At 47.8% G+C, this 19,396-nt stretch overlaps 1 protein-coding gene across 5 annotated transcripts in view; it reads left to right on the top strand.

Annotated features, from left to right (window-relative positions):
* Acot11 (acyl-CoA thioesterase 11) overlaps positions 1–19,396 on the top strand; it is a 72,985-nt gene that overhangs the window by 11,555 nt on the left and 42,034 nt on the right. For 3 of the 5 annotated variants that reach the window (XM_074080035.1, XM_074080036.1, XM_074080033.1), the window contains exons 1-3: positions 10,170–10,328; positions 13,632–13,839; positions 14,439–14,508. In XM_074080035.1, coding sequence (XP_073936136.1) covers positions 10,185–10,328; positions 13,632–13,839; positions 14,439–14,508 — 422 coding nt within the window. In that variant the 5' untranslated portion in view covers positions 10,170–10,184. Of the gene's footprint in view, positions 1–10,169; positions 10,329–13,631; positions 13,840–14,438; positions 14,509–19,396 lie in introns of those variants that run through there. The other 2 variants (XM_074080034.1, XM_020175374.2) reach the window with 2 other exon arrangements.

Below are 19,396 nucleotides of genomic sequence, written 5' to 3'. Positions count from 1 at the left end.
AACAGCTCAAGCTGGAGGAATGTGTGTGGTGGGAAAGCTGGAAGGGGTCCCCTTTCCTGTATCCCTCCCTTTCCCCTCTGCTGTGTGTGTGTGTGTGTGTGTGTGTGTGTGTGTGTGTGTGTGTGTGTGTGTGCAGCCTGTTTCTTTCTCTGTCTCTGACCTCACCCTTTTTCTGTTCCTTCTCTTTCCCTCCTTTCTTCTTTCTCTGTGACTGATTTTCCCTCTCTCTCTAAAACTGCCCTCTTCTCCCTCTCTTCCCCCCTGTTTTCTCTCCCTCATCCTCTTGGTGGGGAGCTGTGCCCAGCTCCAGGGCAAATGAGGTGGCTTGCAGGATGGCAGAGCCTGGGCTCATGCCTCTCTGCCTGTTGCCATGGTGACCCAGAGGCAATGGCAGGCCGCAGCCTTGACTGTCTAGCAGGGAGGCCATGGAGAGCTCTGATGAGGAGAGGCCAGGTCAGTCCACAGCTCTGAATGGCCCTCCTCCCTGCCAGGGCTCCTGCATGGAGGGTTGCCTGGGAAGCTGGGCTGAGTGCTCTCAGAATGACTCCCTGAGGGGCACATAGTGGAGTCAGTTGCATTTGGGGACAGACTGCCTGTGCTCAAAAACCTGGTTGCCTGACTGGAACATAATTAAAAAAAAAAAAATGGATTGTATTCAATCTGTTTGTTAAAAAAAAAAAAAACTCTTTAGAAAAGGGAGCCTTTGTACACTGCTGGTGATACAGCCATTTTGGAGAACAGTATGGAAGTTCCTTTAAAAACTAAAAGTAGAATTACTATATGATCAATAATCCTACTTCCGGGTATATAGCCAAAGGAGTTGAAATCAGTATGTTGCAGAGATGTTTGCACTCCCGTGTTTATTGTAATGTTATTTACAATAGCCAAGAAATGGAAAAAACCCACGAGCCCATCAATACACAAATAGATTGTTAAATATATATATGTATATAAAACACACATGCAATGGAATATTATTCAGCCTTTAAAAAGCAAATTGTCATTTGTGATAACGTGGATGAACATGGAAAACTTTATACTAATTGAAACAAGCTAGCCAAAGAGACAAATTCCATATGATCTCACTTTTATGTGGATCTAGAGCTCTTTGAACCCATACAGTAGGATGGCGGTTACCAGAGACTAGGGGAGAAATAGATGGGGAAAAGAGATGTTGGTCAAAGGGTACAGAGTTTCAATTACACAGGAAGAGTAAGTTCTGGTGATCTACTGCACAGGTGACATATTAATTAGCCTGACTTGATCAGTCCACAATGTATACATGTATGAAACATGTACTCTTTATGTCTATACAATTATTTGTTAGTTAAAAATAAAATGAACAAGCGAGAGTTCCATGTACAGTGAATCGCAAAAGTAGTATTGAACAGAAAAGAAAACTAAATAAAAACTAAAATCATGTTTGAATAAAGCATTTACGTACTTGAATTATAATCTATTTCCATGCTTTTCTGCTGCTTAAAATTTTAAAGCTGAAATTTTTGTTTGCTGGGGTTTGGTAAACTGAAAGGCCAAGGTTAACCAGTTGGTCTTAGAGTTGTAATGAAATAAATTATGCTAACAAATGCAAGCACCAAATGGATGGTGAACTGGGCCAGACTTCCCTTTTGTGTCCACAGCATCAGCCACTGTCACTATTAATTGGGCTTTCGACAACTTAGGTTCATAAAATGCTAAAAACCTGAGGAAGAATTCTGCAGTGGGTATTCTTAGGAAACAAATGTCTTAGTTTTCTGTAGATCGGTTGGCACCATTGTCCAAGCTGGGAGCAGTCTATCAAACTTCCCATCTAGACAGACAGATAGTAAAGACTTGGATTTCAATTCCTGTTCCAATTCCAGTCAGCTGGTGATGACTGAATGGAGCTCTGATTTTATTTACAAGTGAGAGACAGAGAAACGTGGCAAAAAGCACTGCCCCTTCTCAAAGGGCCTATGGATGCATGGGTTGAGACTTAGCGAATATTGTAGAGTTCTTTGACACGTTATTTTCCGTTTTCCAAAGAACTCAAGTTGTTGTTGGGTCTTGTTGATAACATGATCAGTCCAGAAAGGAAGACATTTAAAAAAAAAATCTGTACACTTATGCAAGTTGTTGCTGAAGAGCTATTTCAATTTTATCTTTTTCAAAATGACAGTATAAGAAATAGCAAATAATTTATAAATATTGCCAGAATATTTTCTAGCTGGTTTGTAATTTCCTAAGAATAATACCTTATTTATTTATTTATTTATTTGGCAGCACTGGGGTTTGAACTTGGCTTCATGCTTGCTAGGCAGGCATTCTACCACTTGAGCCACTCCACCAGCCCTGTTTTGTGTTCACAGGTTTCTTTCGAGATAGGGTTTCTTGAGAACTATTTGCCCAGGGATGGCTTTGAACTGCTATCCTCCTGATCTCTGCCTCCTGAGTAGCTGGAGTAGTGGAGGTGAGCCACCGGCACCACCTGATACCTTGTTTTTGTCTTTTATTATTGTGGTTCTTGTTTTCATTTTTGTCAAACTTATAGGACCACAAATAAAATTGCAGTATTTAAAGCTATAGCTTTTAAGAAAAAGGAGGTAAGAACTCAGGGTGTGTATGATAACTTCCATGCATGAGGAGGAAGGATTTTGAAGGAAGATCCCTTGCAGAGTAAGTTGGGTGGCAATTGTCAGGGCATGGGAATTTCTTTTCCTAGAGTTGCATGATTTTGTAAAAAGAAAGTATTTTTCCCAAGATTGGGAGTAAGCAAACTACCGGTCAGTTTATGTTGTATGCTAGTTTTTACTATACTTAATCTTAGTCAAAAGTTTTTAAAAGAGAATATATAATATAAAAACAAACAAAAAAAGCTTTTATGATGGATTTTGTAAATAGATTTGTTACAGGGCAACCTGTTCTCTCTAGCTTGATATCACCATTTCATATGGCTATAATCTGAAAAAAATTTTTATGGTAAAATGAAACAAAACAAAAACCCAAAAACCCTCTGGTCTCTTTTGGGGTCCTGCAGGAGGTGGAGGGTAGAAGGTGGTAAATAGCCCAAGGCAATAGGGGCCAATTAAAGGTGAGAGGGAGTGAGCCTCTGTCTCTTCATTTGGTGAAAAGATCTACGGTTGTCCTCACATCACCTTGTTTGGAGATGGGTTCAGGGTGGGCTTGTTCTGTTCTTCCCAAGGTAGCCACGAAAAACACAGCTTTTTTGATTTTTCTTTCCCTCAGTATTGGAGTTTTAACTCAGGGCCTTATGCTTGCTAAGCAAGCACTCTTATCCCTGGAGCTACACCTCCAGTCCTAAACTCAGCTCTTAAGCCAGGAATGGTGGTACATGACTGTAATCCCAGCACTCAAGAGGCTGAGACAGGATGAGCTCTAGTTCCAGGCCAGACTGGACCACTTAGGAAGAAAAACAAAACAAAGCACACACACACACACACACACACACACACACACACACACACACACAGCTCTTGCTCCTAAAGAAATAAGAAATAGTTTATTCTGAGTCAAATAAGCGTGACCCAGGCCTGGGAACATGGAGTCAGGTTGCCCTGAATAATGTGCTCCACTGTGAAACTTTCATAGTCACAGAACAAAAGAAAGTTGTGTGGTGTGTTACCCAATGCATTCCTGGGGACATCAAGTGGGCAGGCTGCAGGGAGCAGGGCAAGCTTTTCTTACAGGAGACTAGAGGTCTGCTAAACTTAGCTATGCATTCCTGAGGTTTACCTGGAGACAAAGGATGTTAGGTCAGATACAGAGGCTAATGGTAATTGGCTACTCAAGGCCTTTAAGATAGCCGAAGATCATTTTGGTTTTCAACCTATAATTGTTCATCTCTCCAGAGTCACCATGTTCTAGTCAGCCAAGGTCAAGCAGTCTGTAGGATCTTCAGTATTGATATGGCTTCTTGGGAGAACTTCAGTCAACAGAGAAACAACTTCTTGATGACTTGCCCAGGGCAAAGCCCATTCACTTAAGACCTTGGACACAGAGCCCTCTGTGCCTCAGTTTCCCCTTCCTTACAATCAAGCAGGTAATCAGACTTGAAGCCCTTCTCACGCTCAAGGTGCTGAAAAAAGTCTACAGGGGAGACAGAGTCAGGAGCCTGTGCTCAGGTCCTGCCTCTCTGGTTCAGAACTGGCAACTTGGGCTGGAATGGGAGTCCCAGTGGATTTTGTCAATGATTGCACCTCCAGTATTTTGCTTTTGGGTCAGATGAGACGTGTGTGGGAAAGCATTCAGGCAATGTCTGCCCCATTTGCTCTGGCCCCAGGCCAGCTCCTCTGTGGGGCAGGGGCAGTTCTGGTGACTGGCTAAAGGAAGGCATCAGATTTCAGACAAAGTTATTTTTACCGTTGGGTGGAGGGAGGCAGACTGGCTGTAGGTTCTAGAATGTGGTGAGCAGGGCAGGGATAGGAGCAAAGCTTCATGGCCTACATTCTCCCTGCCTATTGGGGGTGACACTAGTGGGAGTCAGGGACCCACTGAATAAACTCATGCATTGAGTCCATGACAAGCCAGACCCTATGCTCCCTGGTCCCTGTGGGTATCAGGAGTAGAGAGGGTTCCTGCTTTGTGCTTTATGGATCTTAAATACTCCCACAGTTAAATGGGCCTTGTCACAATGAGCAGCAGTGAAGGACTGAGGTACACGTGCCTCTGAGACCTCGGTAAATAGTTCTTATAAAACCCACCTTTTCAAAAGCTCGGATCTTGTGCTGCACATCTCAGTGGGACACTCTGCTTTTGCTCTCATTTTTATTTTTTCTTTAAAATATACCTGGCATTTAAATTGTAATATGAGTTAGTGACTGACCTGATATTAATCCAAAGTGTTTTCTCTGGAGAGTTAAAAAATTATCAAGATGAAAGTCACATAACATAAAATGAATCTTTTTTGCTGGGCATAGTGGCTCATGCCTATAATCCTAGTTCCTTGAGAAGTAGAGATTGGGAGGATCATGGTTTGAGGCCAGCCCAGGCAAAAAGTTCATGAGACTCCATCTCAATCAATAAAAGCTGGGTGCAGTGGTGCGCACCTGTTATCTCAGATATGCAGGAAGTGTAAATAGGATGACCATGGTCGAAGACAACCCGGGCATAAATTTGAGATGCTGTTTGATTTTTTTTTTTTTTTGTAGTACTACAGGTTGATCTCATGATTGCAAGGCAGGAGCTCTACCACTTGAGCCACTCTGCCAGCCCTTGACACACTCTATTTGAAAAATAATTAAAGCTATACTGGGGGCATAGTTGAAGTGGTAGAGTACCTGCCTAGAAAGTGCAAAGCCCTGTGTTTAAACCCAAGTACCACCAAAATAAGTAAATCAATAAATAGATAAATAAATGAATAAATAAATAAATGCCATTTTAGTTGAGCGTGGTGGCACACGCCTGTATATCCCAGTACTTAGGAAGCAGAGGCAGGAAGATCATTAGTTTGTGGCCAGCTTTGGATACATAGTGAGGCCCTCTGTTAAAATAAAATAAAATAAAACAAAAAATTTAAAGCCCCCCAAATTAAACCACTTTAAAGCATATAATTCACTGGTATTCACTGCTTTCACAGTGCTGTACACCTCCTCCCCCCATCTAGTTCCAAAACATTTCCAACACTTCCAAGTGAAAACATTTACCTATTAAGCACTTTCTCCCCTTCTCCCTCCCCACCCAGTCTACTTTTTTCTTTCTTTTTTTTTTTTTTTGTGGTACTGGAGCTTGAACTTGGTCTATACCTTGAGCCACTCCCCCAGCCCTTTTTCTTTGAGATTAGGGTCTTGTGAACTACGTGCCCAGGCTGGCTTCGAACTGCGATCCTCCTGATCTCTGCTTCCCGAGTAGCTAGGAATACAGCCACTGGCGCTTGGCTTTGCCTAGTCTACTGTCCATGTCCAGGGATTTATGTGTTTGGATGTTTTATTGTAATGGAATTATGTGACCTTTTGTGCCTGGCTTATTTCCATATGGTATAACGTTTTTGAAGTTCATCCACATTGTAGCGTGTGTGAGAATTTAGTTCCTTTTTTAGGTAGATCTGAGTAATAGCCTACGGTCTGTACACACCTCAGTTTGTTAATCCCATCATCCCTTGATGGGTGTTTGGGCTATTCTATCGTGTGTTACTGTGAATGGAGCATTTGTGTGCAGGTATTTTGTTTGAGTATCTTTTCAATTTCTTTGGAAACTTTCGAAATATTTTGGGCCTAAACCAGGAGTGGGGTGTCTGGGCACATGATGGTTCTATGTTTAACTTTCTGAGGAAACTCTTTCACATGGCTCACCCTTCTCCATTCTCACCAAGAAGCCATGGAGGTCTACGTCTCACGTCCTGGCCAGCACTGGTTATTTCCCGTGATCTTGAGGTTGTGGGTTCCTCATCTTCTCTAATCCTCGCTATGACCTCAGGCTCTTGTGTTGTCCCCCTTGGGCCGATGAGGAAGCTGAGACGAGAATGACTTGCTCAGGGTGTCCTGGGGATGACAAGGGGTCAAAGTTCCATTGGCATTCAGCTTTCTGGGAGCAGCCAGATTGAAGATACTCACCTCCAGAAAGAGAGAGGCTGGACTCAAAGAAGAGAGGAGGGAGGCCTTGGCCTTTCCTCTCCACCCTTCCTCTCCACCCTTCCTCTCCACCACCATTGGGCCCTGGGCAGAACTGTAGGTTGGAGGCTCCCCAACCCCTGCCTCCCATCCTGGGGGCCTCAGAGCTGCTCAGAAGAAGGGGAAGGCCACTGTCTGTCCAGCAGCTGTTGATTAGCGTATAGCAGCTCATGAACACAGGGCCTGGGCATTGTTCCCCCTCCATCACTGACTGGCTGCGTGACTTGGGGTTGTTTTCTTCTCTTCCCTGAGTTTGGATGCAAAGAGTTTTTTCACTTTCCCTATCTCCAAGACGTGCAGAAGTGTTACAGAGGTGTGAACATGAACCTTAGCTGATAGGCCTGAGATGACTTAAATGTCACCCTTCCCAGGTACTTAGAAGCACAGTACCTTCTCTGAGCTTCAGTTTGCTCACAGTAAAATGGGTAGAAAACAAGTCCTGCAGGGTAGATGTAAGACTTACTGAGATAAAGCATGGCGTCTCCTAGCAGAGGCCCTGATACTTACTGGCCTTCTGCACGTTTACCACGCAGACGGCACAGAGGCGGTGCTGCATAAGCAGAATTGGCTCAGTTCTCTATCCTTCCAGCCCCCACGTCTTGAAAAGTATTAAGTGCCAACCCACTGTAGGCAGAAGTAAAATTACGACGCTTGACATAGCCCTGAGGCCATTCATTATTTATCTTCTAAAATGAAGATAGGATCTGATTTATGGACACCATGCTGGTGTCCTTCCTCCGGCCCCCAGGATGGTTCCATGGCCAATACTCCCTCTTTCACCTGAGTTTGGTACCCACCACTAACTACCCTTTTTTGCCTTGTCTGCTGAGAAGCTCAAGGCCAAATGCAGTTGGCGGCGGCAGGATTTGGATTCTTCCCACTGTCCTCTCCTTCCTTATTTGGCTCCTTAACTTGATTTGTTTGCATTTCTGTCTGTGGTGTGTGCTTCCTGTGTGGTCACTCTTGCATGTGGCTAGCCATCGTAGAACCTCTTTGGGAAGAAGTTAGAGAACAGGTCTGAAGGGGAGCTTTGAAAGTCCCCTGCCTTGCTGGTGGGGAGTGGCCAGGAGGTGTCTTCCATCCACTGGTCTCTCTGAGGGACTGTCATGGGGCTGGGCATTCAGATTAGGCAGCTCCTTCACACTGCTCAGTGGCCTGGCTTTGACGATGAGGCCTTTCATGGGGCTTGGTGGGTGGCTTTGGGGGTGGGCCAAAGGTCTCCTCTCCCTGTCCCCTCGTGGAACTACCTCTAGCCCCTACTCACAGACAAGGAAGGGAGAGACAAAGAAGGGAGGAACTCTGCCTTTGCAGTCCATGCCCTGGCGTTGCTGGCATTTTGAATTCCCACAGAGCCTCTCACAGGAACTAAAACTCTGGCCTCTTATTCTTGTGAACTCATGGGTAGAAAATATTATGCAAACAGTCCGGTTCCAACTACGTTTGCATCTCTCCCAGCTTTGTTTCTGTAGGAAGTCCAAACTCAGTTTCATGATGGTAACAGTAAGTACTCAATAAATGCTAGCCATGGGGTAGGTGTGTAGCTTTATAGACTCGATCTCTTTTTCTTTCATCCCATAATGACCCTTGGAGGTAAGTATTATTATTGCTGTTGTTGTTTTTGAAACAAGGTCTCTCTATGTAGCCCAGGCTGACCTGGACTCACTAGGTAGCCCATGCTGACCTCGAACTCTTGATGGGGATAGGTATTATAATCCCATTTTTATGGATGAGCAAACTGAGGCCCATAGAGGTTGAACAGCTTGCCTGCAGTTGTACAGGTTGATTGTGGAACAGGACTTGAACCCAACCCTGGCCACCTCCAAGACCTGTGTGCAGCCTGTGTCATGGTGGGCTGCTTCAGAAATGCCAAGGCCACTCCTTCTGCTGGGGCAGCGGATTTCCTTTGTGGTCACATGCTGCTCTGAGTGGGGCCTGCAGGCCTTGTGCTCTCTCCCCCTTTTCCAGGGCCTTCCAGGGTTTCTAGGGACTCTGCCTGGCCTCCTCTTTTGTCTCCATCCCTGCAGGTACGCCAGCATTCTCCCACCTGCTCCCTTGTGCCTTGGCACCCATCCCACCTGCCCCTCTGCAGTGTCTGCTTCTTTTTTTTATTTTTATTGTTTTGTGGTACTGGGGTTTGAACTCAAGGCCTATGCCTTGAGCCAGTCCACCAACCCTTTTTTGTGATGTTTTTTTTTTTTTTCTGAGATAGGATCCCGCGAGCTATTTGCCTGGGCTGACTTCAAAATGCAATCCTTTTGATCTCTGCCTCTTGAGTGGCTTGGATTACAGGTGTGAGCCACTGGCTCCCAGATCAGTGCCTGCTTCTTTCAGCTGTTCCCCCAGGTCTCTGCACCTTGAACCTTCCTTGTTCTCAAGTCTAGTCCTGAGTTATAAGTCCTTTCTTCCTTCCATGGGCAGTTCTTTGGCACTGCCCTGTGCTGGGCTGGGTCCCTGTCCTGGGCTGGGTCCCTGTCCTGTGGGCATGACAGAGGTGGCACACTTTGGTCAGTGCTATGATGGAGATGATGAGGCTACAGAGCCCTGGGAGGCCCTAGCTCTCCCTGGAGAAGGTGAGGCTTGGGAGGGTGAAGGGGAAGAGGAGGGCTCACAGGGCAGATGGGCAGATGAAGGAATTCTGGCAGAAGCAGCCTCTGTGTGGTGGGGAGCGATGCTCTGAGGAACTGCATATGGTTTGGAGTTGGCAGAGTGGCTGCTGGGGTTAATGGCAGGAGTTGCAGTAGCTGAGCCTTGATCCAGACAGTGGTGGGGAGCCATCGAACAGTCTTGAGCAGGGGAGGTACCTGGCAAGGATTGCGCTTTAGAAAGGTCTGTGTGGTCTTTACCACCCTGTGGTGGGAGGAGTTACAAGGACTTGATCAGGTCTCCCTACAAGGCAGGACATAGTAGGTGGCTGTGGTTGAGCCAGTGAGCTTTCTTTTTGCAAAGATCCCTCTGGTGTTGTGTGGGCAGGCAGAGGCCTGGGTGGCCAGGGCAGTGTGATAGGCTGTGTCTAAGGTGGTGAGATCATTGAGGGAGGGAGGGGATCAAGGTCTGCTGTCAGATTGCCTGGCAGGAGGCCTGGCCCACAGGGCTGATCTTGGCTTAGCACTGGGACATACTGGACCAGTCTTTCCCTCCATGCTTGTCCTCATCCTCCCAGCTGCTAAAGCTTTGGACAAGGTGGTCTCTCTTGCTCTGACTCAACAGGTCTGTGGTGTGACTCTGGCCAAAGGAAGGACACAGAGCCCATGGTGTGATCAGCTGGGACCTAGTTTAGGATTATCAAATCTGGCTAGGTCTGTGTGGCCCGAGGCCAGTGCCTGGCATGACTGTGGTCTGAGAGTTTCTGACCTCCAAACACCCTCCCTCTTTTTCTCCCTCCCCTCCAGCATCTTAGCCAGGTCAGCTGTTTTGGCTCTGCCTGCCCTGACCAGGACAGGCTCTGCGTGCTCCCCAGGACATCTGCTCTCTGGGGAGGAGTGGCCCTCCTCTGGGGTCCCATTGGCTAAACCTTGCCTGGCTGCACACACCCCTGCATCTGACTGGCTGGCTGCCTGCCTTGGGACTCGAAGGCCTGGCATGGCTGGCCCTGGCATGGGCAGACTGCCTTGGAGTCCAAGGAAGGAGGTGGAGTATGAGAGAATGTGTCTGGGGGTAGCCGGGCCACTCTATCCTCACAGCTTGTACTCCAGCCCAGGGCTCTGTTCTCCTTCTTTGCTTCAGGTAGGGGCTCAGCTCTGCTAATAGAAGCACAGTGTTTGTGTCTGTCAGGGCTTCCTCATTGGAAATCTCAGGTGGCACAGCAGTTCTCTCCTCCCTGGTGAGGGACAGATGTAGCTCAGGATCTCGCAGCACCTGTGGGACAGGTTAGGATGCACTCCAGTCTGTCTCTGGTCATCCCTCTGCAAGCCTTTGATGTGGTCCTACTGTGTGTCAGGCCCTTCTAGGCCCAATTTGTCTTGTATTCTTGGTGTTTGACCCAGGGCCCAGCACCAAGGAGGTGGTTGGTGAATGAATGACAGAATGAATGAACCAATGAGACAAAGACCTATCTTCAGGGATATAGCGGCTTATGGGAAGATGGAGCTCCAGCACAGGAAACAGGTGGCTCTTGGGAGTAAGGATTGATAGCTGAGAAGCAGGGAGAGGACTGGAGCTCAAGGATGCTGACTGCTGCCTGGGGTTCTGTCTATCCTCAATGTTCTCATCTGTAAGATGGGCGCTCTGGTCCCTACCTCCTGCCTTCCTGGTGATCACTTGGTCAGTCAGTGGATGAGGTGAAGCAGAGACTTCCCTGTAGGTATGTTCATAGCCCAGGAACCCCAGACCACCTGCTCTCTTTCTTCTGCCTACTTGCTCTCTGCATCTTGAGTCTTGCATTTCCCCAGCTCTTTAAGCCAGAGCTTCTTTCTAGAATGCTCTTCCCAGAAATCCTGGCTACAAGAGGGGTTTGGGAAAGGCGTGGATGAATGGAGCCTGCTCACCTTCTTCCTCTACCTGCTCCCACACCTAGAAAGCCAGTTACCCTCAGCCACATCCACCCAGGTCTCCAATGCACATCCAGGCTGGACACGCCCTTGGTAGTGGTTACTGTGGTGACGGGCCTTGCTGCAGCATGTTCAAGTTGCCTGCAAGAACCTGAAAGCTGGGCAGCCTGGCGACCCACAGGCCTCCACCCAGGCTGAGAGCCCCTGGGGCTGCTGCTCTGTTCTCTCACCTCGCTGCTCACCACTGTGCCTGGCACCTAGGGCTCTCAGGATAAGCTGAGTCTTTGGGAAGCACAATCAGTTCTGGGTTGCACAGGTCTGGTTCAAATCCCAGTTCTACCACTGCATGGATTAGGGACATTTGGTAAGTCACCTCTATATATTCTGAATTTATGGAATTAGCCTTAGGAGCCTTGTGGAGGAAATCATCCAAGGCATACAGACCCCAGTCTGAGAGCCAGTTCTGTCCAATCCTGCAGCTGTGGAGGCTCACATCCTGTCAGACACTCTATGCGGCATGGAGCCTCTTTATCGCCTCAGCCCCAGGAGGCCCTGTGTGAGTGGGGTGTGTGGGGGGCAAGAGCTCAGACTTGCAACCACACCTTGGGGACTATAGCTGGGCTTTGCCACTTACCTGGTCCTCAGTTTCCTCATCTGTAAGATGTAGCTATCTCACAGGTTTGTTGTATGAATAAAATTGAAACAATACACGTAAAGAGCTTGGAAGAGTACATGGCCCCTGAGTGCTACCTTAGCGTTGGCTGTGATTGTTATCACTACGGCACAGTTGGCTTTGGCTGTGAGAATTGGAACCCAGTTCCTGGCCCTCCCCGTTTCCCTCACAGGTGTGCACAGCTCTGGAGTTCACAGTCTGACTAGGGAAGGCAGCCCAGGGAGGCGGGATGTCAGGTCCCCACCATGTGAGGGACTAGCAGGCACAGCTCCTTTCTGCCTGGAGAGTAATATGGGGTGTTTCATGCTTGAAACCCCACCACCACATACGAGCTTGAGGACTTTCTCTGGCAGCTGAAGCAGTCCTGCCCTGGGTTGGACAGCTGGTCAGTGACTGCCCAGCCCTTGAAGTCAGTAGATCCGGGTGCTAAAGATGTGGTGCTCACTGGAGGCTCTCCTCCTGGTGTATCGCAGAAAGGAGGGGCCCAGGCAAGGGGCCTGTGGGCCGGAAACCAAAGCTGCAGCTTGAAACTCTTTACTGGAACAAGTCCAGGCTCCACTGCTGTAAGACTCGCTTGTCTCCACCACCTACCTGCGTAGGAGCAGATCTCTCTTCCTTCCTGCCTTTCCTTCCTTCCTACCTTTGTTTCCTCTCTATCTCTTTCCTGTCTTCTGTCCTCTCTTTCCCTTTCCTTCCTCTTCCTCCCCTCCCTCCTCCCTCCCCCCTTCCTTCACCTGTTCATCCCTCCCTCCCTCCCCACTTCCTTCCTCCCAACTTTCTTTTTTTTTTTTTTTTTTGACAGAGTCTCATTGTATAGCCTAGGCTGACTTCAAACTCAGCCTCCCAGTAATTGGGATTAAAGGCATGCACCACCACACCTGGCCAGGATATCCTTTTTTCCCCCTATGGTGGGGCAAGGGCTCTACCACTGAGCTACATCCCCAGCCCTTCTCTCTTTGTTATTGGGTCCTGCTTTTTTTTTTTTTTTTTCCTTAACACAATCTGATAATCTCCTCCTTTTAACTGGTGTGTTTGCCCCATTTACCTTTTAAGCCTTTACCACTTTTAAACATTTGAAGTGTGCAGTTCAGTGGCGTCAATCATATTCACATTATTGGGCAATGTGAATTGGCCACTAAATAGCTCCAGAACTTTCCATCTTCCCAAGATGAAAATCTGTCCCCATTAGACTGTAACTCACCATTTCACCCTCCCCTGGGCCCTGGGAACCTCCATTCTGCTTTCTGTATCTGTGAGTTTGCTCCGAGTCCCTCTTATGAGTGGATCATATAGCATTTGTCCTTTTGTGACTGTCATGTGTCACTTAGCATAATGTCCCCAAGGTTTGCCCACTTCGGAGCATGTGTCAGAATTTCCTTCCTTTTTAAGGCTGAGATGACATAACAATCCCATTGATTTCATTATATGTATTTGTTTTAGGAAGGGAGAGTCTTTCAAGAATAAAGGTCAATCTCAGGCTTGGAGGCATGGCTCAAGTGGTAGAGTGCCTGCCACACAAGCACAAGGCTCTGAGTTCAAACCCCAATACCTCCCAGAAACGAAAAGAAACAAAAAATAGGTCAGTCTAGAGCAAGTTATTCCATAGCTGGAGCGAGGAGGTAGATGTCTGCATTCTTCTTTCCCTCTCATCCCTCATCTGAGGTCGTATCAGGTGGAGGAAGTGACCATCAGGATAGCCACTGAGCTCTGAGACTGTGGCTGGAGGTGGGGCACTCTTGGCAGGGTTGATGGGAGATGTCCCTGAGCTGCTTCTTGTCTCCTTCTTATCTTCTCGTAGGGTCTCAGGTCTGGGCAGACCTGGGAGACCAGCAGAGAGCTGACCACTGTGTCTGCTCCGCTCCCTAGGGCTTTGCCTCGGTGTTCTCCAGTCGCACATCCCGGAAGTCAATTCCACGTGCAGAGGACGAGGGTGCCATGGCAGAGGGCGAGGGGTACCGAAACCCCACGGAGGTGCAGATGAGCCAACTGGTGCTGCCCTGCCACACCAACCAGCGGGGCGAGCTGAGCATTGGACAGCTGCTCAAGTGGATTGACACCACGGCTTGCTTGTCTGGTGAGCCCGTGCTCCACACAGCATCCTGCACTGCTGACCTAGGCACCTAGAGCAGAGGCCTTGGTTTTCAGAGATGGGCACTGTCCCCACAAGGTCCATACTTGTTCTTCCTCCTGGCCTTTGCTCATGCTGGCTCCCCCATGTCCTAGTATTTGGGCAGCCCATCCCTCTCCCCCCAGACCCCTAGTCCTGAGGGTTGGTATCACGCTAGAGGTAACTGCTTCCACCCAGGGCAGCCTTAAACACAGCTATTTCATGGCTGGAAAATGCAAGAAGTAGAGACCAGGACTGTGGCTGCTTATTGTACTGCCCCAGTGGGCTGAAAATTGAGTTCATTCTGTTCCTTTTGTTACCTGAATTCAGCCCACAGGGGCTCACAGCCTGGCTGGGGGCAGTAAGGGTCACACAAGTGACCCCAGCACTTTTTGAGAGAGAGGCCTGGATCCAGCTCTGGGGGCAGGGAAGGGGTTCTAGAGGGACCTAGGCCAGGAAGCATAGGTGCTCAAGCAGATGAAGCCTCTCAAGGAGGGGATATTTGATCAGAGGCCTGTGTGACATAGGGAAGCTGCCAATAACTAGTTTTCTTGTCCCAATGCCAGCGGAGAGGCATGCCGGCTGCCCCTGTGTCACAGCTTCCATGGATGACATCTATTTTGAGCACACCATTAGGTAAGCAGCTTCTCCTGTTTTGAGGTCCTTTTGAGCTCCTTGCTACGAGCCAAGGACTGCCCCCTGGGGTCCCTGCCTGGCCAGGCTGTGTGCTGCTTAGAGCTTGACTTGACTGACTGATGGGCTTCGAAATGGGATGAGGGAAGCCTCTGGGGGACAAGGACTCCAGGGTCTTCATCACAACAATGGGCTAGGAATTACCTGCTGCTGGGTGCCATGGAGTGTGCTCCTCCACCAGGGTGGGGCCAGGGAAGTTGCTTCAGGTTTGCAGTTGGATGTTGCTGAGATGTTATCACAGGGTACTGTGTGACTTTGGGGAACTTGGTCTCTCTGGGCCTCAATTTTCTTATCTATAAAATGGCAGGGATTAGACTTGGTCAGTGAGATTGGACATTTATTGTGGGTCATTGATCGCTGTTCTCTAGGGAGGCCCCTTGATGAGGACCCTTGGTAAAGCCTGAGCCAGTCACCCTCTGTTTGTGAAGATGGATCTACACCTCTTCCCATCCCCCCACTCTGCCACAGGGTCTCATCATATATTCAAGCTTACCCAGAATTCATCTCCTGCCTCAGCCTCCCAAGTTCTGGGATTATGAGTATGCACTATCACACTTGGCTGGTTTTCTTTTTTAATAGCTGTACTGTGTACAAAGCTCTTCATCATACCGACAGAGCTTATCTCTCCACAGCTTTGCCTTTGCTCCCTGTCTTGCTTCTGGGGTGCAAGGAGCACACTGAGCCCTCGGTCCAGGACAGGCTGCAAGGCTGCATTCATAGCTTTTATCTCTAGGCCTGCTCCTAAATGTGCCACCTATACCTGGGACGACACATTGTCACTATATACTTACAGCTAGTTGGACACCTTTATGGACTGGACTGTGCTGGGTTTGAGGAGAGAGAGTCTACAAGAGCACAGTCCTGCGCCTAGGAGCTCCCAGTCTGCAAGTGCGAACTCCAAGTGAGAAGTTCAGACTAGGGATGTAGCTCAGAGGTAGAACCTTTGCCTAGCACGTTTGAGGCACTGGGTTTGCTCCCCAACATGGCAACAACAGCAAAGTGTGACATTCCACACTCATAATGAGCTGACACATGGTGCTTTGTCATATTTTTCCAAATACTTTTTATTTTAGAATAATTTCAGATTTATAAAAAAAAGTATTGGCTGTGAGAATTGGAACCCAGGGCCTGGCACTCTTCCTTCCCATATACCTCCCCCCCAGTTCCTCTGTTATTAACATCTTACATTTGTAAGATACCCCTGACACAATTGGTACACCAATATCCAGACCTTATTTGGAATGCTTTTTAATATATTAACCTATTTAACCCTCAGGACAACACTATGAGGTCATGGCTATTAGTATCCTCATTTTGCAGAGGAAGAAACTGGGGCACAGAGAAGTGAGGTAACTTGTTCAAGGTTTTATACAGCTGGTGGAGGACCCAGAGATTCTACCAGGCAGCCGTCTGGCCCCGGAGTCTTTGCTCTTACCAGTGGGCTTTAATCTCGTATAGGTCCAGAGATGGAGGTGGCAGGGAAAGTAGTCAGGGGGCTTCCTGGAGAGGTTTCCTGTGCCCGGTGGCTCTTTGGAAGCTGTATTGCCATGTATGGACTGCTCTGGTCTCTGTGTCTCACAAGGGAAGCTCTTCCTGGATGAGCTAGGGATGGAGAGGGCTGGGGAGCATGCGTGATGGAGGGGCTTGCTGCAGGGCCCAGCAGATGAGGGTGAGTCTGGACAGAGGAGGTGGCAGGGAATGGGAAGAGGATCCTGGGAAGGAGGGTGCTGGGGAGAGCCTGAAGCATGGTTGGTGGCTGAGAAATGCCACCTGAGGACAGCTGAGCTATTTAAAAATATCTCCAAATGAATCCCTAAGGACTGAGAACTCTCTTTAAACATGAGTTCAATGCCATTAACCACACTCCAATAATTAACAATAACTTCTCACTGACATCAGTGTACAGTCAGTTTTCAGATGCCCACACTGACTCCCGGGTTTGTTTTCATTTTGTATTGCTTTACAGACATTTTTGACACTCAAGTCAGGAATTTATTTGCCTAAGTTCACAAGTCAGTTGGTTGCTGTGTCTAAGTCTTTTTTAATCTATAGATAACTCTCCTCACCTCTGGTACCAGCTCTCTTCTCTCTCTCTCCCCTCTTCTCTCCCCCCTTCTCTGTTTTTTCCGTGAAATTTATTTGTTGAGGAGGCCTGGAGTTCCCCATCATCTGGGTTTTGCTGTTAGTGTCACCATGGTGTATTTAGCATGGCCCTTTGTTCCCTGAGAGTAAATGGGGCCTAGGGATAGGTTTGCTGGGGTCTGGTTACCTGGTGGGGGGTACCCCTGCATTGCAAAGAATGCCTGGAGGGTGTTTGGAAGTTAGAGGCTTAGAGTTTCTGAGAAGGCTGGGCAGTGACCTGGGGAAGGAGCCCATGTTGGAATGGAGGATAGTTAGGAAGGAAGAGAAGCTCAGAGGGGTTTCTGCTTGGTTTGGGGGGAACTGAAGAGGAAGATGGGTGAGAATCACATATTTATCTCAGCATCACAGCTTTTTTTGGTGTGTGTGTGATGCTATAGGTCAAACCAAGGGATTCACAAATGCTAAACAAGTTCTCTACCACTGGAGCACGTTCCTAGCCTTCTTTTATTTGACTTTCAAAATATAGGGCCTTGAACTCGGGGCTTTGTGTTGGCATGGAAGTGGCTGTACCACTTCAGCCACACCTCCAGCCCCCCAGGCTTCTTTTTTTTTTTTGTGATGCTGAGGGTTTGAACTCAGGGCCTACGTCTTGAGCCACTCCACTGGCCCTTTTTATGATAAGTTTTTTTCGAGATAGGGTCTCACAAACTGTTTGCCCAGTCTGGCTTCAGACTGCGATCCTCCTGATCTCTGCCTCCTGAGTAGCTAGGATTACAGGCGTGAGCCACTGGCGCCTTGCCCAGCCTTCTTTTAACAACACAGAAAACAGATTTTTATTTTTATAGCATTTCCCCTGATCTGTGGGCAGTATGTTCCAAGACTCCTAGTGGATGCTTGAAACTGGATGACACCAAACCCTATGTATGCTATGATTTTTTTCCTATGATGCATAACTATGGTAAAATTTAATTTATAAATTAGATACCATCAGAGATTAATAACAAAAGCTAATGATGAAATAGAATAATTAATTATAATAGTATACTTTAAAAAAAGTTATAAAAATTTATAAATTGTTTATTTATGGAATTTTCCACTTAATATTTTCAGACCATTGTTGTCTATAGGCAGTTGAAACTGTGGAACTTGAAGCCATGGATTGGGATGGGGTGGGGATTACTGCTGTACTTTGGGGATTATAGATACTTATTTTTCTTTTTAAAGTTTTGATCATGAAAACTTACAAATACCTAGAAGATCAAGTAGTGAAATGGTCACCATTACTGAGATGCAGTTTTGCTGAGATTAGCATTTTGCTCAGTTTGTTTTATCTGCATATGAGTAAATAATGACATATCTCCTCTCTGTCTCATTTTTGGTGGCAGCAGGGTTTGAACTCAGGGCCTCACGTTTGCTAGGTAGGTGCTCTTACCACTTGAACCACTTCCCCCAGCCCTTTGTTCTGCCCTATTTGAAAGTGAGCTGCAGACATGGGGCTTTGTCCCTCCACATGTCAGCAGGAATCTCCTGCAAATGGCCCTCCCACATGACTGTTGGTCAAAACATTCATAGAAGGGCTGCAGGTATGGCTCAAGAGGTAGAGCACCTGCCTAGCAAGCATAAAACCCTGAGTTCAAACCCCAGTACAGGGAAAACAAGTCACAGAAGTCAAGTGTGCAATGACTGTGAGCATAGGTGACTACTCTCTGAGCCCCTTATTGAGCCAGGCCTGGTACTCAGCTGAGTCGCACTGCCTCTCACCTGGCCCTTGGAAGCACAGACAGTGCGCATGCATTCTCTGTACCTTACACACGAGGGAAGACTCAGAGAGGTGAAGCGACTCTTGGTGGTGTGACAGTCCAGTCACTGGGCTTACTGCAGCTGCTTGGAAAGGACCCTTCTAGGCTTGGGCAGGAGGCAGTGTTACTGGAGGAAGAAATCAGCACTGTTCTGCATGTTCACGAGCCAGGACGCAGAGAGGGGAAAGTACTTCTGGGGTCACACGGTGATTGGACAGGGCCAGCTCTCCAGCCTGCTACCCCCTCTCCTCCACAGCTCATTAGTTGGGCACCCTCTGCTGCCTCCAGTTAGGCATAGGGCAGCTGGGTGGCTCCCCTGGGGATTGGCATGAATGTGGAAATCATTGCAGAAGGACAGGTTAGAGCTGGAAAGAGTGGGGGCTGGTGCAGCCAACACAATCAGCCTAGAATCCTGGCCCTGTCACTTGTTAGCTGGGTGACCTTGGACAAATGACTTAACTTCTCTGATGTTTAGTCCTCCCTAAACCTACGTGCCAATCTTGTTCAGAGGCTCAAATGTTGTAGTGCACAGCACCTGGCACGTAGCAAGCATTCCTCAAATATTTCCATTTCCCTGTCTACCCTTTCTCTTTAATCACACTTAGTAAGCATTCAATAAATATGCAATCATTAATTCAACTAGCCACTGTCTAGGGATGATCCACCCTGTGTCCTGTGTAGGCCTTGGTGAGTCAAAGGTAAGCAAAACATGATCCTTTGGACTTGGGATGCAGCTCAGTGGTAGAGCCCTTCCTCAGATGCACAAGGCCCTGGGTATGATCCCCAGCACTGCAAAAACAGAACAAATCAAAAACCACATATGGCTATTGCCACAGTGGAACTTGAGAGCTGTGAGTGTTGGAGGGTGGCCCTCAGGGGACACTGGAGGGCAGGAGGGCTGCCCTGAAGAGTGAAGCATTCAGTCAAGAGCAAAAGCAAAAAGAAGCGCA

This window comes from Castor canadensis, chromosome 7, assembly GCF_047511655.1.
Source record: "Castor canadensis chromosome 7, mCasCan1.hap1v2, whole genome shotgun sequence".
Lineage (NCBI taxonomy): Eukaryota > Metazoa > Chordata > Mammalia > Rodentia > Castoridae > Castor > Castor canadensis.
Note: the sequence above shows the minus strand (reverse complement) of the source record. Positions and strands in the feature narration are given on the sequence as shown.